Source organism: Ostrinia furnacalis, unplaced genomic scaffold, assembly GCF_004193835.3.
Source record: "Ostrinia furnacalis isolate ACB-3 unplaced genomic scaffold, ASM419383v2 OfSCF7013, whole genome shotgun sequence".
In the NCBI taxonomy this organism is placed as follows: Eukaryota; Metazoa; Arthropoda; class Insecta; order Lepidoptera; family Crambidae; genus Ostrinia; species Ostrinia furnacalis.
In genome coordinates this window covers 888,539-914,444 of record NW_021137252.1, presented here as the reverse complement: position 1 = coordinate 914,444, position 25,906 = coordinate 888,539, and the positions used below count along the sequence as shown (strand labels likewise).

The following is a 25,906-nucleotide window of genomic DNA, read 5'->3' as shown; positions in this document are numbered from 1 at the left end:
GTTAATCGGCTATCATCGACTGACCGCCCGATCCAATTAGTCCGGTCTGTAAGACCTGGGCTTCCATTTTAGGGTTTAAATTTAAAGTAGTTTTTAGTTAGGTATTAGGTATTAATATTTGAAGGTTTGTCTGTTATAATATTCGCTAGCATAAAAAAATATTATAATATCTTTAAAGTTGCAATTTAGCACATATCACAGCTAAGATGAATTTTTAGATTTAGTCAAATACAATATTTGGGTGCTTCACACTGTAATACGAGTTTAAAAAAAACCTTTTTTAGGCGCCAGTTCCTCACACACAAGGCAACGGTTAAACTAAGTACGTTAAGTCTTTGTACAATTTTGTAACCTTTTGTGAGAGAAAATAAAATTTTTATTACTTTTAATAACTCCAAAAAAAATACACCTTTAAAATACCTGTTTTTGAATTGCACAGTTGAATAAAAGTCCCGTCAGAGGGTGCGCGGTACATTTCCTGCGCTCGCTTCCTTCCTTGCTTTAGGATTTATTGCGCCAGAATTAAATAATGCAGACTGTACTCTAGATTAAGAATAATAGTTGGAGATTTATTAAGTTGAAGAACTGTTTTGATTATATAAGTTTTACAGTGTAAAACTATAAAATGAGAATACATCAATAATTTAGTTATTGATGGAAGTTGGTAATGCACAACTTTATTAAAAGTAATAAGTAAGTATTGAACGAAATCCTTCAAAACTAGTAAGTGCCGGGAAAAAATTGATAATTTTTTGAGCTTGGCACTAGGCAGGCTGGTACCGACTCCGAGAACATCAATCATGGTGTATTTGTCCCATAAGTAAATAACGTAATTATTTTTCTACCTATAATGAGTGAGGTCCCATTGCGATGGGCATCGCTGTGCGACAGGGTGGCACTGCTTAGTTTATTCATTCATTTATTGTATGTTTTATGTCACCTCTGTCTTATTTGCTTTTTTTTTTCATTTTACCTCTTTTGTCTTTTGTGATGTCCATAGCAATAAATGTTTCTTTCTTTCTTTCTTTCTTTCTAATGCAGGTTTTTTGATTTCGGTATTAATTTATTTGCTAAAATTAATTCATGTGTTTACCTTCCACAACAAATGAACTAAAACATCATATTATTTTCCCACACTTTTCCCATAAATGGTAGAACACCAACTGCATTTTATTTAAAAAGACCAAGGCACGGTTAAAGCACACAAATAACGTGCACTTTTAACTAAAGTTCAGGTCAACAACGGTATTCTACGGTGTGTTTCCTTCCTGTGCTTTCAGGATTTATCGCCGAAAGAATGAAATAACGGTTTGTTTGTACGCTCCGTTATTAACGTGGTGTTTAGTGCTGATATTGCAGGAACAATGCAGTTTCAGTGCTGAAAGGAAATAATTGTGTTGGGCTTTCCACCAAGGTGGAGCGGAGTGGAAATGTTTAGAGGATTTCATTATGTCAATTTCATTAAATCTTAATGGGTATTCAAAAAATGCACGTACCGGAAAACGCAGCGTGGGATATCCACCCATAAGGTGGACCGACGATCTGATAAAGGTAGCAGGAAGGCGCTAGATGCAGGCCGCTACCAACTGTGCGTTGTGGAAGTCATTGGGGGAGGCCTATGTTCAGCAGTAGACGTCATGTGGCTGAAATGATGATGATGATAGGTTATCAGTTTGAATAAGTCATGAGACATAAGTAGATACTTACGAGTAGATACGATCAAGTTAAAGTTATTTTTGTAATTTTTATTTGCGATATTTGAGCCACAATGCCAGCGATTCTCAAACTTTACTCCATAACACCATCTTGTCACATAAATTACAGTATTTATATTCTTCATAACGTAGATATTCTCACAAAAGTTTGCGATTGCGTTCAACGCAGCCTGTATTTGCTATTACTTGTACCTACATGAAACGCTTATTTTTACTTAAGACCCATTACATAGACACAACAGCCAGCCTTTTACATTAAATCACGTTAATTCGCTAATCAGTACACTTGAGGCGTTAAGCCGGCTGTAAATTAGAAGATAAGAGACGTGCCCTGACCCGGCTGATACCTAGAGTCATTTATTTTCCAAACTTACCATAATCTTGACGTATAGTCAGTAATGTAACTTGCCTTAGACGGGCCCTGTATCAAAAGTTAGTGACTTTCATTTAAGACCAAAACAATGGGTGACCATGGCATATGATATGGATCAAAGTGGAATAGGGGTCTATCCCACTTTGATCACTTATAAGTGTCCAAATGCAACACTTTTTAGTGTCCTATGGTCACCCTCGAATAGAACCAAGTAGGTATCAATCTAACCAAAGGAAAGGAAGATTTAATGAACGCTACTGACAACGCCACTCTTGTAGCGGAGTTTTGGGCTGACACTGTGTAGGTTTGTTGTCAACACTACAAGAAGATCGAGAAGAAGAATATATCCAAAGCACACTTAAATGTCGCCTATGGACACCCAGGTGACCAAAAAAAGGTCTAAGGATTAATGCTTCGGTCTTATCATCCAAAAGGCAAAATAATTAACATTTTCAGAAGGGTCATTGCAAAATTGGTATTAATTTTTTTGAGCAGACGGAGCCCTGGTAAGCTTCTTAAAAACCTTGGACACCTAGTCACCTACTCTGTCTTATAATTGATCTTGGGAGCCCTATAGACCCTTAGCTCCGTATCATCAATACGGCTGATACGTCGGTAGCAATAAGTCATTTTAAATCCACACTTACCATAATCTAGACGTATAGTCGTTTTTAAACGACCCCAAAGTTACTTTGTCCCATTAACGCGTTATCAGTGAGTTATACAACCCTTTTGCAGCTTAGAGCTGGTTAATCCGCGCTATAAGTTACTTCCATCAAGTCTTGGACGATACTATAAGTTGGTTTCAGTAAGCGTGCTTTGAATACAAAGGTGAAGAATTAAAAAGACGACGTAACGTGAGCTATTGATATCATTTTGAGGACAGGATTGCATCTCACTACCGTATTTTGAGACAGATTTATTTTTTACTCCTGGCAGAATCTGGTGTAAGCGATAGCAAGCAATGGATATTGTTGACATTCTTTGTATTTTAAAGTACGTAAATATGTTTAAATGATAAAAAATAGTAGCAACAGTAAGTAATAAAAAATTGCCTCGTGGTTTCGTCAGATTAGAAAAGGATGTCCTATGCATGTCGTGAGAGGCGACTAATAGAAAAATATGCAAACATCATTCGTCCCCAACCGGTATGGCCAGCATGGGGAGTGTATGTCAATTCCTCCCTTTGGCCTATGATAAATGACAAAGGATTAACTATCCTCCTGCAGCGGAGACTAAATTACCTGATGATTACGAAAAAAATAATAATTATATTCCAGCTTAAATTACGTCTGGGCCTTCTATTTTGTGTCCATATTGTGTCCAAACTAACTCACTAAGAGGTGTCAAGAATAATCCTTTACTAAAACGTTCTTTGAAGCGAGTAAGGTTTACGAGAAATTAATATTTCAGGACGTTTCAAGGGTATTAGAGCTGCCCGTCAGAATGAATCCTGAAAACCAGCTGAAAACGGAGGCGTATGGAATCATTGGATTACTAAAATTATTTCTAACAGCACGTGTATACTCGTAGAATATTTATCTCGATTGTTAACTAAATAAATGCGAGCTACTGTTCGTTTTTAAAACGTTTTGATAGACATTACACTATCGTTATGTGCATGTACACGTACACACACAAGTAAAGCTTACTCGCCTTCGTGAGTCGCAAGAACTATACATGGACATCATTGGATCAGAGAGGCCTATGTTCAATAGTGGACGTCCTGTGGCTGAAATGATGATGATGATGAATACCTTACACTTTTATTGTCCCAAGTTTGAAAAGAAAATCAACTCTAGCTATAATAAATAGTAATTTTAATACAAAACTGTAGCTAATTGATAGGTAAATGTTTAAGTTTGTGAAAACGGGTGGATATTTGAGTGAAATAATTCAATTCCAAGTAAAATTATGCAAATTTTAATTTCATTGTTCCAACAATAAATTATTTCTTGCCACAAACCATATTATTGTAGTCTGTATTGTACCCAAAATAACTAGAATTTGCATTATAAAGACAGATAACTAATAAAATATTAATGTGTTTTATTGCTTCTTTAACGTAAATAGAATGAAATTTTCATTTTGATATTCACAATGAGAAAGCCCAGTAAATCTTATTTTCTTGGAAAATTCAAAATACAGCTCCTTTACCTAAACAGCGAATATGACGTAAGAACGTTAACGTAATTTCGTTCATAACATTGAAAGCCTTCAAGAGCCTCGGGAACATTTTTACGGTTCGTTGCAAGAGGGCTACTCCGAATCTACGTTAACGTCGTTTCGGGTCTATCTGTCACTGTCACTCATGCTGGCATCACGCTTTGCGTGAGAGGGATAGCAACACGAAATTTTGGACGTTTTTCGGAATAACCCCGCGACATTAGGACTTCCGAAGCACGGTTCATGAATCTCGGGAGTTGATAGCGTATTACTTATTATGATTGCGATCTGTAAAATTACTACGTGAGGAAAATGTTTCAGGGTTTTATATGAGACTAGCTTTTGCCCGCGGCTTCGCGTGAAATTTTGTCTGTCACAGAAAAACTTATCGCGCGGAATCGGGATAAAAACTATCCTATGTCCTGTCCCTGGACTCAAACTATCTTTATACCAAAGTTCACCAAAATCGATTCAGGGGTTTAGGTGTGAAAGCGTAACAGACAGAGTTACTTTCGCATTTATAGTAGGGAGAAATAGTAAAAAACGGGACTATTCCCACCTCTCGTTCCCACCGTTTTAACTCTTGTGTAGCCAGGATCTGCAGCTTGACCGCCAATAAAAACCCAACCAGTGAAGGTCAAGTTTGTCCCGGGGGAACGTTAAACTGTCATTGGACCCGCAACGAAATTAATCAGAAGAACATAGGAGGAGTTCGAAGTTAAGGTATTAGGGAAAGCAGGAACGAAAGGGATCAGTGTCTCACTACCCTCTCTTCCCATTTTGGAGGCAATCCTCTTATTAAAGTCCGAGCAACACCATTAGCAAAGGCTAGTAATGAGTTCGCCTGCATACTACATACATTGTATTACACTAAACACATAAGTACATACCGAATGCACGCGGATTTCCTAGTTCCTATGTTTGTTATCTGGTATGCAATTATACTAACGGATAATGCCCGGGTTGCACTGAAGCGTCATTAGTGAAGTGTGGGCGTTGCGGGGCTAGTTGGAATTGCGGTGTTCTGTGAAACGTCTGGGATTATATTAAATTGGACTGAAGTGATGTATGTAATACATGTAACATTGTGATATTTTAGACTGTAGAAGTAAGTTGCACCACCTTAACTTTAATCATAACTAGGTAGGTGTATAACCGGTGCTTTTATGGAGTTTGACTTTTGATTTGACGGTTGTTATAGTTAATCATACTCGTACTACATTAAAAAGTAGGCTCTTCGCTATATACCTGCCAGAACTGATTACATATTTGAAAATAGACATAAACCTACAAGGTGGACAGACTACCAGTAAATGTAGCAGAAACGCGCTAGATGCAGGCCGCTACCAACCGGCTAACCTGAAAATCATTGGGGGAGACCTATGTTTAGCAGTGGACGTCCTATGGCTGAAATAATGATGATGAGATTCGTAACGCCTAGGTATTTTGCAAAATACCAAATTACACACACAGGCTGCAACATTGATACTGCTGTAGCGTACATTATTTCGCATGTGAAATTGGTTTTGGTTAGCTAACATGTGAGATGCAACAAATTAATTAAAACCTTAGCTTACATTGTAGTGAGCATCTTGGAAAATTATTCATAAGCCACGAGTAATATTTTAAATGAAACAAAGTTTACAAAACCTTTGTTTTGTCTCCTGTCATCCGCTCTGCACTGGAGGGAACTCGAGCCTTAACTTCAAACTCCTCCTATGTTCTTCTGATTAATTTCGTTGCAGGTCCAATGACAGCTTAACTTTCCCCCGAAACAAACTTGACCTTCACTGGTTGGGTTTTTGGCGGTCAATATGTAGATCCGCTACACAGGAGTTGCAGCGGTGGGAACGAGAGGTGGGAATAGTAACATATTGGGGTGGATTAGAGGGTATAGAACGAAGTTTGGTAATCACTACCAAACTAATTAGACCTCAATCCAGATATATACAGAGTGTTCTATAACTATTAACTAGTTAGATGTGCGAGCGAGATAACAAGTTCGGTTCAATTACTAATCTCAATTAAGCCAATGAGTGGGGGAATAAGTTAGGCAAAGGGGGGTAGGTTTCTAATCTTCTAATACTGATTTCTAATTACATCTTTGATATACCTACTGCTTCAGAGAATAATTATGTTCGCTTTTGTTTGATACACGGTCATGGCTGAGTATGTATAATTCCATGTTGTGATTAGATTAGTCTTAGGTACATTTATGGATAACCGTGGTACTCTTATAAATAAATTCAACCGGCAGACAGTGGTTTCTAAGTTTGTTGCGGCGCTTCTTCTCAACAATTGCCAAATGTTCGTCTCGAAGCGCTGGTAGTGTAAAAAATTATGAGACATATAAAGTCCTAAGAGCAAACCTTTTAAAAGAAAAGTAAGAAAGAAAAATTTTCTTTTCTGAGTAAATTTTGACTTACGATAAAAATATAAAGGTATACCTAAAGTAAATAAAATTTAAAAAATATTGGTAAATAATACACAAAGCACATTGTTGTCATGTGAAGCGCTCCAAAGTAACTAAAAATTCATGAAATTAGGTATGCACCACACTGCACAGTTATCCATCACTCACGAAATTGCAAAAATTTTGGCCCAGCCTGTATTTTTTTATTATTTATTTATCATCTGTTAACAAAACAATGGAAATTACTGAAAGATTGTCAAAATAGAGAAGCGAGCTCTATTTTGACAATCTTTCAGTAATTTCCACCAATTAAAGAATGAACCGGTAAACTTAAAACGGTCATATAAAATTAATTTAGTTTTCCCCAAGCTTCTGAGCTGATGAGAGATTTTATACGTGAGTTGACTTAAGTTTTATAAATGTCGTAAAAAATTTAAAGTGAGAGAACATAATTTTCTAGTGCACACTAGGGCAGGGATGGCGAACCAATGGCACGCGCCACAAACCTCAATATTTCGGGCACGCCACCAATCAATTTCACTACCTATGAAATAAAATAATCTGGGGGCACGGCAGTGCCCCCACCAAGTCGAGCAGAAAAGCGGCACGGCCGTACCATCCTTTTCTCGAAGCAATTCAGGCCATTTTCGACCGCCTGTAACTTCGTTGTGGATAAAACTAGAAGGCTGAATTTTCATTAGCTATGCAGGCATTGTAAAGACACGGTATATTTAAAATTTCATTCAATTTGAACCAGTAGTTTAAGAATTATAACGGGTCAAAGTTACTTAACCCTTCATTCGACGGAATTTTTTTTTAGTTAAATTTATAAAACAGTTACTGATTTCGTTTCTTAGCTTGTCTAGGACCCTAGAAAAAATACCCAAAAAAATCTAACTATTTCAGTTTCCTGAAAAACCTATGTCCAGTATACTGGACGTTGCCAAGTTCATAAGAAAGTGACGCTCTCCAACCATGTCCAGTATACTTCCCGTTGTCGAAGAGACAGAAAAAAGAAACAAGTGGTTCCGTAATAAAATATTAATTATTATCATCATAATTTCAGCTTTATGACGTCCACTAATGAACATTGTCCTCCCTCAATGATTATCAGGTTGGCAAGTGGGCTAACAACCGGCCAATCTGATAGTCACTCTGTATCCTGCGCCTTCCTGCTACCTTTATGGGTGCATCTGTCCACCTTGTGAGTGGACCTCCCACGCAGCGGTTGTCGGCACGTTGCCTCCATACTAGAACCTTGCTGTAGCCATCAGTCATCAGTTCTGCGTGATGTGCGCCCTGCCCATTGCTACTTCAGCATGCTAATTCATAAGGTTATATCAATGATTTTAGTTCTTTTACGGATCTTCTCATTAGATGTCGCACAGAAACACCAAGCACAGCCCTCTCCATGTCATGCTGTGATATAGGGAGGGCTTATTGTGAGAAGTAACCTTTCAGTAGGTACCATTATGTGATTACTGGGAACACACTTGGACCTGTTGCTGATTTCTTCTCCTGCACTTGGACCGCCATCAAGGTGGCGTTTTGTGCAAGCACTTCAGCACCAAGGGTCAATACGGAAGCTCTCTGGAAAGACTACAGCACTGCTCAAGCTTCAATCAAATCGAAAGCCTCCTCATAGTCCACGTACGCCAAGCGTTATGGCAAGTAATACTCTTTGGTCTTCTGTATAACCCTGCCGCAGTGTATGGATGTGGTTTATGGTTACAAAGACTTCTCGGACACCGGCATGTAATAACCCTCGCATAAAAACTTGTAGATATGGCTCAAAAAAACCAAGTCTCGCAACTCAGTTGTTCTACGGTAAAAAGTTGTGAGATCCATGTAATACCAAGTCCAGGCCAGGAAATCTTTAACGTTTTACATAAATATATTGACTTGGCCATCGCATGAAAACACGTGTAAATTAAATTATTTAGTGCGATGGCCAAGTCAATAATTTATGTAAAACGTTAAAGATTTCCTGGCCTGGACTTGGTATTACATGGATCTCACAACTTTTTACCGTAGAACAACTGAGTTGCGAGACTTGTTTTTTTTTTACAAGTATTGTTTTTGATGGGATTATGTTGTCCCGAAGTGGTGGTAGGCAAGCTATTATTGTACGTGTAAAGCGCCCTGGAAAGGGAAAGGTGTATCTAGACAGAATAAAAACTTTAACGTTGACTTTGAATGTCAATCGAAAGGCGCGGAAAGAAAAGGAAGCAGGTAAGATTTTGATGGGGCTGATTTGGGCGGGGCACATATTATAGCTCGTAGAGACGATGGCCGTTGGGGCAGAAAAGTTCTCGAGTGGGCGACCACGGGCTGGAAGACGTAGCGTGGTCAGGCCTCCTACTAGGTGGACCGATGATCTGGTGAAGATCGCGGAAAGAGCCTGGATGCGGGCAGCGCAGGACCGTTAATTGTGGAAAACCTTGGAGGAGGCCTTTGTCCAGCAGTGGACGTCATTTGGCTGAAACGAACGAACGAAGTATTTGATGGCCTATGTCTTAAACATTTTATGAAAAATGGTATTTTGATCATAAAGGTTCGACATCCCTTCTCTAGAGCCAACGCTAAACGAATGTAGTAATTAAATTTTGTACGAAAAATAACAGACCGTTTTTTCTAGCGGCGCCGCGGGCAAATTATGATAATGGTAAGTCCTAGGATAAAGTTAGTTTTAAATTATTATATTCTGTAGTAGGTAGTAAAAAACTTCCGTTGTTTTTCGGTGAATTTGTTACATAAAATGACTGGAAGAGCAGTCGCCCGGCAAGCGAAAAGTCATGGGTTCGATGCTCACCTTAGGCCGTTCAATTTTTTCAAGTTATTTGTAAAAAGACGAGTCTAGGTTATCAGCTCACGAGGTAGGCACCCGTTATTAAGTTTCATAGGAATGATATGCTAATGAATTGAGTTTTCAGCGTAGTTTCAGGATATGAGGCAGTGTTGTACATTCAGTGATTCATTTTGGACAAACTTGACCTTTACAGGCGGTCAAGCTGTAGAACCCGGCTACACAGGAGTTGCAGCGGTGGGAACGAGAGGTTTACAAACTAATAACAATTTTTTTTATTGTTCTCTGTTATTATTAAAATAGTAAAAAATAACGTAAAAATGCCGTACTTTATTTATAGTTGCCAAATGACTGACTTCAGCTCTTCCAGTTTCTATTACAGCATACTAGTTTATTCCCATATTTTACGAGTTTCCCGGAATAAAACCGGGAAATTAAAAACTGTCGCGATAAGCGCGGCGAGCACGCGCCATTATACTGAAGTGTGGTGATTTATGTCCGCAATAAGGGCAGTCGTTTGTACCGGATTATATTTGGGTAAGTACAAAAGTTAGATATTAAGTTTTATCCTATTCCTAGGCGGGTACTAGGATAACTTTTATACTTAATCAAATAAATGTTTGATAAGGTAGTACAATTACTCAAAAGGAGCGTGTAGAATAGTGTAGATGCATACCATATTTACATGTTGAACACTTGTTACAATAAGATTTAAATACTAAATGACTGGTCAAACAAGAATTTAACCGTCATTTAACTTTTTGTACAAGGCACGTATATTTCGAGATACTAGGACTAAAACTCACCGTCAACACTTATTGAGTTGAATTAGGAACAGAGGGCCTAGTGTGAGTTTTTTATTAAATGTACTAGCGGCCGCCCGCGACTTCGTACGCGTGGATCCCGTTTTACCCCCTTCATCTATCTTACGCGGTTTAGATTTTTTCATACAAATGTTTTTTCTCGCTAATTCCCGTTCCCGTAAGAATTTTGCAATATCCTGTTATAACTAAGCTTTAAGTATACTAAGGTACCTGCTTGCCAAATTTCAAGCGTCTAACTTAAGCGGTTTAGATTTTTCATACAAAAGGATTTTCCCGCTAATGCCCGTTCCCGTGGGAATTCCTAAGTATCCTATAACCTGCCCAGGAGTATGAAGAATAATTGTACCAAGTTTCGTTAAAATCCGTCGAGTAGTTTTTGTTTCTATAAGGAACATACAGACAGACAGACAGACAGACAGACAGACAGACAAAAATTTTACTGATTGCATTTTTGGCATCAGTATCGATCACTAATCACCCCCTGATAGTTATTTTGAAAATATATTTCATGTACAGAATTGACCTCTCTACAGATTTATTATAAGTATAGATGACGGATTGTACAGCGCCCCTAGCGGGAAACGTTCAAAAACTAAAATTTTCATAAATTTTTAAACGCGCTCACCAGTGAGCGCGTTTGATATAAACTCACACTCAGCCCACTAGAAAAAGTTATTTGGGATGTAAGAAACCATAAAAGTACATAACAAAAATCACGTGTGTTCACGAATTCCAAACATAAGTACAAAACTATTCGGCATAGAGACTTCCTCCAATTTCAATTACACAGTGTGCCTAACACAATACTACACTACACTTATACCTGTACTTGAGTATATCGAATTCAGTACGTGCACAGATTTGCATCAACTCGGATGCAGTAATGGCTCAGTTATTCCGATTTCGACAGAACATCATTTATCCAGCTGCAGTGAAGTGATTTATGTTTGCAATAAGGCAACCCCGGTCGTTTCAGCTTATATGGCGGAGTTCAGGCGCAATGGAGGTGGGTACAGTGGTTCCACCCACAAAGTGGACCGACGACCTTAAAAGAATTCAACAAATAGAATGTAATCCAACTTATATCCAAAAATAGCACACCGTCTTGCAACTGGAGTAATCCAATAGCACCTTTTGCGAGGCATAACAAAAGATCATATTAAGATCATAAAAAGACCTCGTAAAGGTAGCTGGAAGGTGCTGGATGCAGGTCGCTTTGGGAGAGGCCATTTCAGCCACAAGACGTCCATCGCTGAACATATGCCTCGCTCAATGATTTCCATGTAGACCGGTTGGTAGCGGCCTGCGTCCAGCGCCTTCCTGCTACCTTTACGATGGGCAGGTCATATACGCAGAACTGACGGCCAATGGGGCAGCAAGGTTCTGGAGTGGAGGCCGCATACAGAAAAATGCAGCGTGTGACGTCCACCCACAAAGTGGACCGACGACATCATAAAAGTAGCAGGAAGATTATAAAATATTTAACCACTAATTATGTAAGCCATCTTCATCTGCCTTTAGTATGGTGAGTGTGTGTGGAGCTATTCAATTTAAGTGTCAAATATCAAATTCATAATAACGTTGCGACACTAAAGCTAAATTAATATTTGTTAGCAATCTCATTTACGATGATTTATTTTAGTGTGTGATTTTAGATGTATAGAAAAATCTCAAGGCTTTTACTATTATAATGTATATTCGTGTTTTTACTTTTATATTCTTTTAGACTTTACAGTTATTTATTAAACTAGCTTAATTAATAATTCTACAGCAGTATGGTTTATACGTAATCAAGTCACTATGCGCATAGTTTCGTATGTATAAGGTAAAACAAATACTAACAAAAAACGGTGTAAAAGTTGTTATTTAATAAAGCATGACAGCCATGAAACTTACACGAGCTTATGAATACGAGCCAAGTTTCACAAGTTTCGAAGTGCGAGTGAATTAGCTGGCTCCAGCTTGGAGATAGCACTAATTGTTATTTTGTCATCTAGCATCTCATTATGACTGTGTCATACTATTGTGAACACTGAACATGATGTTTACGTGATAAAATTTAAATAATAAAAGTGTAATAGACTTAAGTTGTCTTAAGACCGTTTTACTACTTGCTGATAAGTTCTACTTAAATTAGAAACTTATCTGGCAAATAAACTACAAGTTTTTTTTTCTTTTAGCTTATTATCATCAGATAAATTAAAACTTTGAAGGCAGTTTACCACTTATTGGTAAAGTCCCTGATAGCATATCAGCAACATTTATCTGTCAGATAAACAACGACAATAGGCAGTTTCACAGATTTTGTAATAGAGATTTTTTATTTTTTTTTATTTTTTCATAAAAGATTATTAGTAATTTGTTATTACACAAATTACTAATACTCCCGTTAGCCCCTCGTACTAAGCTAAATATGCTTGTGTCACGAGTGAGCTCACCACAATAGTCGAGCGGCGGCGGGGACCGAACCCGCGTTCCCCGGATCACGAGTCGGCCAGTCCGACCCCTTCACCATTCAGCTATCGTGGCTTAAAGATTCTGGCAGATATATTTGTTAGGCTGAGTTGCACCACCTTTCTATACCCGTCACCATAACCTTAATCGGTGTTTTTTGTATGGAGTTTGACAAACTTTAGAAGATTTTTAAAGATGGTGTAACCCAGCCTTAGATAGGGTTACACATGTCAGTTAACTCACTGAAACTACATATAAAAAACCGTTAAAATTAAGCCTTAAATATTTTCCCAAAATTATTACGATTCGACGTCGGAAATTGAATACATTATTCATCTAGAACAATACCGGGACAAGTCGAGACCGCGAGGAGACTGGGGCACATTCAACGGCGTGTTGTAGCGTGAAGCGGCTCAGACTCAGCCTATGAATATGCAGTCTTTTAATACGACAGGCATATCCAGTAGTCTTAGGCTAAGTTGCACCACCTAATTTTAACCGTAACTATAACGATAGGTAACCGGTGCTTTTTGTTATGGATTTTGACATATTTTTGACGTTTGTTATAGTTAAAGTAAGATAATGCAACTTACCTAACTTTAGTCTTTTTTACCAACTACTGATAAAGCTTCTAATAGCGGAACTTATCTGGAAAATAAACAACTAAGGTTTTTAAGAAATTCTGGTAGTTTTATATCTAAAACTACGATGTTTTAATAAAGAACGGACTAATAATAATATATGGGACTCAGGGCCATAGTAACTTTTTTCAGCTCAAAAGTACCTATCCAGCGATGTCACACAGAGCTATTGGAATGTGAGACCAGATTTCACAGAAACACTGGTAGGATCATCCTTTAAATCTTATTAAAAATCCTCTTTAACAAGGAGTTTTTTAAATTTTTTGCAGTGGAACTTCTGCCACAAATTCCATTATACTTTTATTCCCGAATATAAATATTCAAGGCGTATAATCGAGGCGTTTACATAAAACGAAGATAAGCGGTCTAACATGAATAATTCAATGTTATTTTGTGATATCACTGATTTCGGCTGACTAGCAAAAGGGTGAATACTCCTACAAATGTGCGGTGATGCGGGCTGTATTTCAAATGGGATGAGACTACAATTTTAGACTCATTTGTAATCGCTAAGCTTTGTATAAAACGTTAATGTATACTGTCTGGCTGGCTACCACGTCTTTTGTCAAGCCCGTCACCAGCACGAAAATGTTAACAGCATTGTCGTGTTTCGGCAGTTGGAGGTAAGAAAGTCAATTTCTCTATCTATAGTCGACTAGCGGCTGCCCGCGACTTCGTACGCGTGGATCCCGTTTTACTCCCTTCATCTATCTTACGCGGTTTAGATTTTTTCATACAAATGTTTTTTCCCACTAACTCCCGTTCCCGTGGGAACAATAACCGCTTCACAGAAACTAATAAGTACATAATTTTCGTTTTTAATTAGTGTAGAAGTGTAGACTACACACCTTCCTCACACACACTTCAACATCTACATCCCCTTTTCCCCTATCTCCCCTGGATAAAAATCAACATCTATACAACCCCCTTTTCCCCTGTCTCCCCTGGATAAAAATCAACACCTGCACTGTAACCTCTCCCCTGTCTCCCCTGGAGAACAAGTTCTTTCATCTCCAAACCTTTATGTAGGTACATAGCACAGCACTTCACTCGGATCCTTTTCCGATTGTAGGCCAAGGGCACGCATCGCGACCCAGTTCGTGACTCACTAAATAGGCCATCAAATACCAGGTGAGATAGGTAAAAGGTAAGGTGGGACTTCTCATGGGAAATGTAGGTAGCATCTCTCACCGATATGTTTTGTGAGAATTGGAATGTTTTATTTCAATACTAGCTTTCCGCCCGCGGCTTCGCCCGCGTGGAATTTTGTCTGTCACAGAAAAACTTTATCGCGCGCGTCCCTGTTTCAAAAACCGGGATAAAACTATCCTATCTCTATGCCAAATTTCATCAAAATCGGTTTAGTGGTTTAGACGTGAAAGCAAGACAGGCACACAGACAGACAGACCGAGTTACTTTCGCATTTTTAATATTAGTATACTAGAAGTATAGATGGGTAAAAATACATTTCTATAATGTGTAAGTTGCCAGTTACTGGTCAAATAAGGATCAGGTGTCGAATGTGCAGGTTGGGTTTTAATAGAAATGTTTTAAAATACTCATTAAAGTAGTTAAAATATTCGTCTTTAAAGTTATGTTAATAAGAAAGTTAAGGGTTTGGTAGAGTCCATTGTGTTAGACTACTTATCTATGATTTTTCAGTTGAAAATAAACTACATAATACATGTGAAACTTACGACATTTTGCTTATGTACGTGGTGACTGAAGATACCTACTTTTATTGTTATCATTTCCATTTCACCCATGTATTATTGCATTATTCCATTATTTTGGAATTTATTTCCATTAGATATTCCAAAAACACGAATGACGCCCTAACTAAACTCATTAAATAGTAAAAACACTAACTAAAACAAGCTCCAACCATTATCATTTGTCTCGCCGCCTTAAAATCGCATTTCTTCGTCCAGAAAAAAAACAGAACGACACATTTTATGGAGCGCCCGCTCCATTATTCCATTCCAATAAAAATTCCAACTAAATCCCGCGCTGTTGCAAATAACGTCCGTACAAATTGCTCGTTGGGAACTTCAGTATTCCAGTAATGCTGTGTAAGTGTTAACAAACGACTCAGCAATTCCATTAATCACTCTTGTTTGGAATAGGATTAATTAATGCGTGGTAAACATTTCGGTGCTATGCTTTTTGTTTAGGCTGATTTATAGGCAGATTTTATGGTAATAGAAATGTAAATGGACTGGCCATATTATTATTATAGTTTTTGCAACTCACGAAGGCGAGTGAGTTTTACTTGTGTGTGTACGTGTACGTGCACATAATGATAGTGCAATTTCTACCAAAACTTTTGAAAAACGCACACTAGCGAGCCAGCACACATGTAAAGCTCACTCACCTTCGTGAATTCAACAACTATACATATACTGTGTGAAAAGGTGGAAAACTAGAGCCAACTAGTGACTTGAACTGAGGAACATCAGCGTCTCAGACTAGTATGGAAAGGAAAAAGTAGATGAGACAAGAAACAAGGTGGAATGCCGGATAGCTGGTCTTGGGACCTTACAGCACCATGGTGGTAGCCTACAGACGGTAATAGAAAGCTTTGGAGAAGCTGAAGGCTTTTTACTAGCCTCTGTCAAAAGCCAAACGCTAAGAATGTTAAGTATGAGATATAAGTATCTAAAATAACATGAAGTTTAGGAATCCAATCCATAATTTTTACAATTTCGGAAAAGTGCACGAATCTTTTGATTAATTTAGTAGCGTGTACTAATAATTATTGCTCACTCGAAAAACGAGCAACAAGATTAAAAGAGCAACGATCTATTATTATACCATCTCCACCCTCTGATTTTTTTATAATCGACATCTTAGTCGTTTTCAGTGTCCATCAAACACCGCCCCACATTCTTTCAGGCCTACCTGAAGACCTAGATTGTTAAAGAGGGCGCTGGTAAAATATGCAAAAAGGCCGGAGGTCGAGCACCTCTTGCCTCCTTTCAACATGGTCGCCAAGGCCAGCTGAGGCTTGGAAAGGCATTAGATAAAACCATTATGTAGCCCTTTTTATCATCAGGAAGATGAATAAAATTGCATACCTACCAGCCGCGGGAGCAGATATTGTGTAGCCTAAAGTGACAGCCATGATTTTAAATACGCAATTAATTTTCTACTTTTTGCAGCTCTTTTTTGGAATCCGTTTGTTAATTTTCTATTAATAAAATTGAGGCCAGAGCGAGTTCACAAGCACAGGTATGGTTCCATTACCATCTCACAAGATTGAATACTATTACTACCTTGCAATACCTTCTTAAATCATGAAGAAATAAATACGCAATATACCTACATGTTTTTTGTAGAACCGTTTTTTTTTTAAGAAATTCGTCATCATCATGCATTATCACGTCACTAATAATAATTAATGTTTATGTGAAATGCCAATGTTTATTGCGTCCCTGGTTGACGCTCTTTCAAGATGTTTCCTACAGAATACCAGCATTCATGTTCTGAATGGGACATGATACAAGCTGAGTAGGAGCCATTTTGGTTCAATAAATTATGTATATTATTTAAATTGTGTAAAACGTATTATGTTTGAACCAAATATTTTTCTTTCTTTCTTCTTCTAATTAAAGTTAGGCAAATGAGGATTACATTCCCCAGGTTTGTTATTTTTCCTCGTTCATTGTTAAGTACAGTCGATAGTACGGAAAGGCAGAACGATACTAATAGACAGACAGGGGCTTATAAGTAAAAGGTCCCTTAGCACCCTCTAGGTACGGAACCCTGCAATGTAGCGAGTGCAAAGTGGATCCCTTTGAATGTTTGACGAGGTCATGCACCTACGCTTTCAGAAGCTTCAAAAGACAGGCTGAATGGAGGCATTCCTAGGGCTGCCACTGCGATGTAAAAATCATTTTATATTATGGTTGTTGTAATTCAGCAGCAGATCAAGCGCCGCAAGTGGAACTGGATTGGCCACACTCTCCGAAGGGACCCCGATCACATCCCTAAGCAGGCTCTGGATTGGAATCCCCAAGGAAAACGCAAACGTGGTCGACCCAGGCAAACTTGGCGGCGCACTGTAGCGGACGAGGCGAAGAAGATCGGCAAGACCTGGAGCGAGATCAAGCGAGAAGCTCAAGACCGAACGAGATGAAGGACTGTTGTGGACGCCCTCTGCCCCATCTAGGGGACATAGGACCATAAGTCAAGTTGTTGTAATTCACGAAGGCGAGTGAGCTTTACATGTGTGGTGGCTCGCTACTGTTCGTTTTTCAAAAGTTTTGATAGTCTTTTTTTTGACACTATCGTTATGTGCATGTACACGTACACACACAAGTAAAGCTTCGTGAGTTGCTAGAACTATACTAGACTAGCCGACCCAGCAAACGTGGTTTGAACCTAGGGGCATGAAAAAAAGTTTACGTACTGTCAGACCTACTGACTAAACACACAAAATGTTATAAGAATCGATTCAGCCGTTTCGGGGAAATTTTGTTACAAACAAGAGACACGAGAATTGTGAAAAGCAACCAAAGCTTTTCTGATGTATTTATTATACACCAGAAAAGCATTGCAGAGTTTTATCAAAAACCGTTCAGTGGTTTTGTTTGAGGAAGTAAGTAATAAATATCCATCTTTCAAACTTTTTCGACCAGTAATATGTAACTAGTAGTATTTGTTATTATGCAATATTTACTCACTTTACCTACCTATATGAGAAACATCACATAAACATAAGCTAACAATCAAAAAGTCTAAAAAATTTAGATAGACTGCAGCGAGATTTTTCAATCAAAAGTGATAACACTATGTTTCTTTCAGTAAATCTCAGCTTATTATAAAAAAAAAGACTTGCATTCGAGCGTGTTACACGCGTGGCTTCAATAACATAAGTTTATTCATTTGGTTGAAATAAAAGAGGTAAAAATATAAGGAAGTACGGTAAAAAAGTAGTGAGGTAAAAATAACATCGTGAAAAAGTGTTTTGGCCAGTTTTTCACGAAAAAATATCGACAAATTAGCGTTTACAATAAAACTTTTTTCGGTAATCTCTTAAGATTTTTAACAATACTCTTAGGCTGGGTTGCACCATCTTACTTTAACTTTGACAAACGTCAAAAATCTGTCAAACTCCATACAAAAAACACCGGTTATCGTTATAGTTACGATCAAATTTAAGTGGTGCAACTCAGCCTTAATTCTTCGTACAAATACGAACTTTCGGAAATAAACTCTTAATGAAACTAACATTTTTCACAAACGAATTATTCCACCTTTTTCCTTATTAGCTTTTCCCTAGCCAATTACAAAAAAAATTTGAGCGATCTAATTTCGGGAACTAAGAAGTATTAATTTAATTCTTCGAAGAAATTGAGTTATCCATTTAGTGGTTTTAGATGGAGATTAACACTAAGAGTAGGCGCACACTTGGCCGATAGTTGTGCCCGATTTTGAATCGTATGAAGCATCGGCCAAATCGAATCGGCGTAGAGTGCGCACTCCCATACATGCCCATGCTGATCAACTGCCCGACTAAACTATTGAAAGACGAAAAATCAACGGTGTGCGCCTACTCTTTTCAATTTTTTTCTTCTTTTCCGAACCGATTGTTTTTCGTTTTTTTATCCCGCCAAGAAGTCTATTTTTTTTTCAGTATTTTCTTATTTCGTTTTCTTCACGTATTGTTTCCCTAAGCTCTTTATTACTCACAATCGCATCTCGCCAGCGAATTCACTCTGAGAAGCCATTATGAAAATAAGTCCATTTGTGTATCGAATTGCCTCCGGAGTATGAGAGGGTATTGTTTCGAGACCAGAGTATTTCCAAGGGACTTTCTTGTTAAAACACCAATGAAATACGTAATTTTTGCTGACAAGGAAAACGACGAAATGCAATTTTCGGGCATTGTTTCGTTTATAGACTTCGAATACCTACATAGACAGTTGTTGGGATTGTTATGTTAAAGACGTAGATTTTTATAGAGGGGATTAACGCCCTTATTTACAAACGATGCTTGCTTAAGTGAAGCAGCAAATCGAACGCACAGCGTTGGATAGAGCTCTGTGATTGGTTCGTGTGTCACCCTTTGCGTCCATGCGCACTGTGAGAGCTCATAGTAATGTTTGTGAATACGGGCGTTATTATCGCATGCATATTAATGTTACGCGTCCAACTAGCGACTTAGGTTTTTAAAATAATGTTTTTATTTTTTGTATGTAGGACGTACGTGATATTTATAGCCACTGATCTCAAGCAAGTTAAAGAACGACTTTAAGTTAAAAAGAAATTGAGTTTCAAGGATAAATAATATCAATGAATTTTTGATGAACGTAGATATACCTAATTGCATTAGAGAGCTTACTGATTAAATCTTTATTTCACTGTTTGTTCCAAATTCCAATACTGGGTTTTCGAGAGATTTTCCTTTTCTTTTATTCTTGCAACACAATATTTTGCTACGAAAAAAGGTATTTATCCCTTTTGTATTTCTTAACATGACAAATAAAGTAACCCGTGATCAATTAATATTGGTCCGTGGGACCAAAATGGAAACGTGTTCATATTTTCATACAAACAAGTCCGCCGTTCCATTGTTATTATATTAGACTTAATTGAAATATTTTCTATAAGCACGGACTACAAATTCACTCAAATGTTTCGTACTATCCGTATCCGCGGAGGTATTCCGAAGAACATAGGTCGCGCAACGAAAGTTGAAGCAAATGTATACTTACTTACACTGGTGTAATGTTCGAATTCAGAATACACAAATCAGTCAGAATACGCAAGACATCTGCGCGACAAGCGTATACAGACATTTCGTGTTGATGACCTCAACTCAACTCTCGCTGCACGTCATATATCACTAAAGTAATTGTCTTAACGCACTCTTGCTGCACGACCGATATAAAGTAATCATCTTAACGCACTGACCTGGTTTGATGCAGGACATTCCGCAGGCTCCGTCGCAGAGGCACTTCTTCTTCTTGCTCTTGCAGTCTTCGTCTGACGAGCACTTGCGGAGACACTTCTGGCCCTGGAAGACAATTTAAATGTCAATAAAAGAGGCGACAATAGCCCAATGATACTGAAATCTGCCTAACCACCTCTGTGGTCTAGTGGTGGACCACCTTTTTCCAGAGGTCTCAGACTTGATTTCCAGATGGGGAAAATTTTCTGCTTAGTTGTGTCTAGCGCCATAATAAAGTTGTATTTCGAGTGTGATGGTGCGTCAGTAGTTGGCGGTAAGAAGCTGTTCCTGTGTGGTTGAGGACTCCTGATAAAGCTCCCTATCACCTTCGTCCTGATTATCACTTTCCATTATAGGTGTCAAAATGGAATAATTTACATTTCATTCCTTTGCACCCTGTACTTTTACTGGACTTTGAAATAATATGTAGGTGGTTTGAGGGTAGCTTTGAAGGTGTGCGAAGTACAGTCCACAGCACAGAAGACCATACACTCTATTGAAAATTCGTCCGTATTACTACTGTATAAGTTATCATAACTTGATGTGCCTGCTACCATCTGTACCTACATTGAAGTTGAGTAGTATCTAAAGTTCAGTTTACCTAGGACAATGTTTGACTAATGTGTTGCCTTAGGACAGTTTAAAACACCTGCCATGATACGTATATCATAGTCAGGCCAGTATTGTGTTTAAGTAATTTAAATTCCTTTCTATTCACCATAGAGGTAGAGGTAGTACTATCGGCCACAGTGTTAACTATCCATTTTCAATTTTGCTCTCGCTCTTATCAAAGGTGATTATTTGCGATAGAACGAGACGACATGACTGGCAATGGGTAGTTAATACTGTTGCCTATAATACCTATAAGTATTTACTTAATTACTGTGTGATAATAATGATAGGTAAAGACCATTATCATCATTTACACATACACTGATAATACTATGTAACATGGGTTAATAAACCCAAGATGATTGTATGTTCCAGCAGTTGGAGGTACGATAGCCAGTTACTCTGTGAGGATTCTGGGTGAAGCTCGTTTCCACCTTCGGCCTGATCATCACTTTCCATTAGGTGAGATGCAGGCCAAGAGCCTCCCCGTTGTGAAAAAAATGACAGACCAACGTCATAGAGATGTGCTCCTCGACGGTGAGTTGCTCAAACTATCCCTCTCTGTTTTTCTCTTTCTCGTCACTTTGTCTATAGTCTGTTACGCAACCGTCCAAGCCATTTTAGTACTTATTATTATGAGGTCATAAGGGGGATACTTGCCAGCATAGTAGCCTGCTCTTCGTCCCTCGGACACTGCGCCGACGGCGAATTCCGCGGGTTTTTGTACACTCGGCCGTCATCGTCGGCGTCGGCGCGACTCTGCGGCGTTGTGTCGTCTTCATCGTCGTCGTCGTCGCTGGCCGTCGGGTTCGGCAGGGCTGATACTGGAACAAACGAAAATGAGACTTAATGATATGAAGTTTTAAGTTTATTTTGTGACAAATGCTAGAAGTCTCAAATTTTGCATGGGGGTTCCTTTTAGAACGTAGGTGCTCACTAAGACGGGATTTTGCAAAATTCAACCCCTATGGGGGTAAAACGAGATCCACGCGTACGAAGTCGCGGGCGACCGCTAGTTATCTACTAAAAACAATATCAAAAAGTAAGTAAATCTTGTATCAGAATCATTTCAGTTAATTAAATATCATGTTCAAAACAGAATACATTGCTTTGATCTCGACTTAATATCAAAATATCGAATCTAATCTAATATCCAAATAAAATTACTTATTTGGTCTCGTAAAGAAAAATATGGGATTTATTTGGAAAATTCGGCCGTTTTTCTTCAAATTGGGGATATGATAAATACGGGCTTTGATAGGATTTGTTTCTTGTCCGTTTCGTTTACCTTTTTGTTCTAAAGGTAATGGATAAGTAGAGTTGCTCACTTCACAATACTTAGCTACTTACATTAATATCGTAGACATTTTCAGTGTACCTACTTTACTACAGTTAAACGCATGTTAAGTTTTAGTTTAAACTGATATTTAGTCCATACTTACTACATTTAGTCATTTTAAACAAGTGTTCAACGCTTGTTTAACTTCTATGTTATAAGGCCCTTTATGTTAAGACTTGTAAGGTACTGAAAAATGTGAAAATGAGGTTTGTTTTATACCAAAAGACGTCTACAGCTGGATAAAGGTCTTTCCCAAGAATTTACACACTGACCGGTCTTGCAGAGCTTCCCGCGACCTTCATTAGATCGTCAGTCCATAGAGTAACTCTAAAATAAGTAGGTAAAAAAAGGTAAAAACATTTGGCAATTTCGTAGGTAAGTTACCTAATATTTTGCCATGCTACCAAGCCCGTACTATGTATAGCTCAGTTGTATTGTTATGTTAGCTTCAATCAAACACCGGGTTGCGTTCCAGGAGGAATAGTGATGTGATAGATTTAAAACATCGTTATTATCGACTGCTGGAAAAAACATTGCGGTGTTTCCATATCGTAACTACTATGATAGACCCTAAAATTAGTGGTGTACATAATGCTACATTTTATGGTTTATTCTAATCCATGAAATAAATAAAGAAAAAGTGAATCAATTTGTGTCATTTCGTTAATGACAATATGCGATAGCAAGTGTCAAATGATTCCTTATTTCGCTGCTTCAATTTTTTTTTATTGCATAGATCACGGAATAAAGTCACTACTTAGTTCGACAAAAACTATTACTACAGTAACTAATTAGTAATTTGTTCTATTACAAAAAACTACTACTATTCAAGACTATTCATCACTGTTATAACATAATAATTGAGATAGGGAATTAAAATGTTAAAAATTAAAATAAGTACCTATCTTAAAACTATCCGATTAAAAATACCAACAGAATTGAGCACCTTTTCCTTTTGTTGAAGTCGTTTAAAAATGCAGATACGACTCTTACACCGTGGAGTTTTCCCCCCATAAAAAATTGCCAAGACAATTTCCAATTTCCATAACCTTTTACGGATTGATTGTATTAAGTCAGGAGAAGCATCGATACCCGTCGCCCCAATATCGATACGCATTAGTCATCCCTACCTCCAACTTTTCTTGTTTCTGCGATAAAAAGGGTGTTTTTTCGTCCTCATAAAATATTGTTGCGGGGAACACATGATACAGGCACAATGTAGATGGATAGGTGTGATTAACTTCGTTTTTCATTGTGAGAAAATACGTCATGTGACGGAGAAAAGGTGAATTTTAGGATAATATTTTTAGATTCAGTCATCTAGAAAGGCTAGCCCTTATGTAGAGCTTGTAAAGGCATCAAGCTTTAAGCCAAATACTGTTTAAACTTCCAATCTTTTAATTTATTACTTTAACCACTTACTAAAGAAGTTCCTGACAATCTAGTAGGTAGATATTTTTATTATCTGTCAGATAAAATACAACCATTAATAGATATCCCATATTCCCATCACTAGTAGAATCCATTATTTTATAGAAAGCGTTTTGTTTACAATAAGATTGTTTTAATGACTATAACGCTCGTATTCATAAACGATGCTTGCGTAAATAAAGCAACAAATCGAACGCACAGCGTTGAATAGAGCTCATTGAGTCTGTGGTTGGTTCGTGTGTCACCCTGTGCGTCCACGCGCACTGTGAGTCCTCATAGTAATTTTTGTGAATACGGGCATAAATGTCCTAAATTTTAGTCATTAAATCTCTCGTTATCTATCTAAATCTAGGAACAGACTAGCATTAGTTCTGGAACTAAAGCGATTATTCCCAATCCTAAAGGTCTAGTGCCCTAATTATAGAAGACTAATTAACAAAGAGGATTAGCAGGAGTTGGAGATAATTGCGTCCATTGTCCCACGCTGTTAGTAGAAAGACAAATGCTTTAAGATTTTGAAATTATTTGAGTTATTTTTCTTCCCTATAAGTACTTATAAGTATGGCATTTTTTCTTAAATTTTTAAGGATTTGGGAACTAGCCATGGAAAAGTCTTTTTTGTCAAGAGGAAAGTGGCAAGACATACTACCTACATTAATTTGCTAATTCATTTTAGTCATAGAGATATAGAGAGATGCCAACTAATGCGCTGAGTTCGAAACTTTAGTGTCGCATTAGAAATTGACACAAACAAAGTAATCAAAATATGTGCTCATTATCCACTGCGGTATCAGTACTCAATGTTCGAATAATCTTTAGTACTACCACAGTACTACGCAAGCAATGTAAACTGTTTACATTATGACGTCGGCAGCAATGTGTTCTGTTTTTGGGCATATTGCTGCGACACTGGCCACGCCCCCTTGTCACATCTCCCTTTAGTTTCTGTGATCTGTGATTTTAGTATCAAATGGTCAAACAAAACATTATTGTTAAAAGGTTAAAAATTCTTATTTTCCTCTACCTTTTGAGACAAACATTAAAGAGCTGAGAAGTGCTGCAACAAACTTAAAAAAAAAAGACAATGAAACGGTAGTACCTACTTAGACAGGTAATTTTTTATTCAGAAGCAGTTTTATGCAGCAAAAAGCAGGTAAGTATTTGATTACAATCACACCTGATGTTATGTGAGATGCAGTCTAGGATGGTACATACGAGTATATGCCCTGTAAGTGCCCATTCACTCTCGCCTTAAAAAAGCCTAGATCATAATGCTCGCAGTTCTTTGAATTTATTAATTAATGACTTTTCTTCTTATCGTGTCGACAACAAACCTACACAGTGTATTCATTCAATCCTCCTGCGTGCAGTTGCACGGGCACTCAGGGCACGACATCATGTGCTTCATCGACTGGAGAACAAAACCGCACCTGCACTCCATGTTTGTGAGCCATCTAAGAATCCCCACCTGATCAGACTGTCCTTACTACGACCAACCTGCGTCCGAAGTCTATTTAATGACTTCCAGGTAAGCCAGGAGAGCTCATGTCCAGGTGGAGGACTCTCAGACAATTAATGACTTATGATATGTCTGTGTAGCCAAGTAAAACCAAACTGAAAGCTGCTCTCCCAAGATATCAAACGCGAAACAATTCGAAAACTCCCAACTATCGGCGCTAATCCTTGTTCCCTAAGGCTTCGCCAACTTTGGCTCTATTGAATAAGTAACAACCTCTATCATGGCGGAACTTTTAAAAGGAACCTATTAGGCACTAATTAATTGAGTGCCGTAATTAGAATGCTCTTATTAAATTAGTTATGCCCGCGGCTTTGCCTTAAAATTAGTTTATCAAAGAAAGAAGTAAGATTAACTTATCGTAATTTGGCTAATTAACTTAACCCTTAAGTAACATCCTTATTTTTGGTTACACTTAGAACACCCTGGGGTAAAAAAAATACCCCAAAGGGAAATTGAAAAATTTTAAGTAAATATTTAAAATCAATTTAATTTGTGATTTACAGTGTATTAATGGACTCACTAAATTATACTATTGTTTAAACAAACGTCTATCTAGCGTAAAGAAACATCTTAAATCAATCATAACAAAAAGAAAATCTTGGAAAGTTATTGTGGGAACCAAAAACTTACACTAATCGGACATTGAATATATGTTTTA

General features: G+C 37.8%; 1 protein-coding gene across 1 annotated transcript in view; it reads right to left on the bottom strand.

The window, feature by feature from the left end:
* Hasp (Hig-anchoring scaffold protein) overlaps positions 1-25,906 on the bottom strand; it is a 140,302-nt gene that overhangs the window by 52,374 nt on the left and 62,022 nt on the right. Inside the window, exons 2-3 of the mRNA XM_028318794.1 lie at positions 21,620-21,783; positions 20,311-20,413 (exon numbers count right to left, since the gene is read on the bottom strand). Of these exons, the coding sequence (XP_028174595.1) occupies positions 20,311-20,413; positions 21,620-21,783 (267 nt within the window). The remainder of the gene's footprint in view (positions 1-20,310; positions 20,414-21,619; positions 21,784-25,906) is intronic.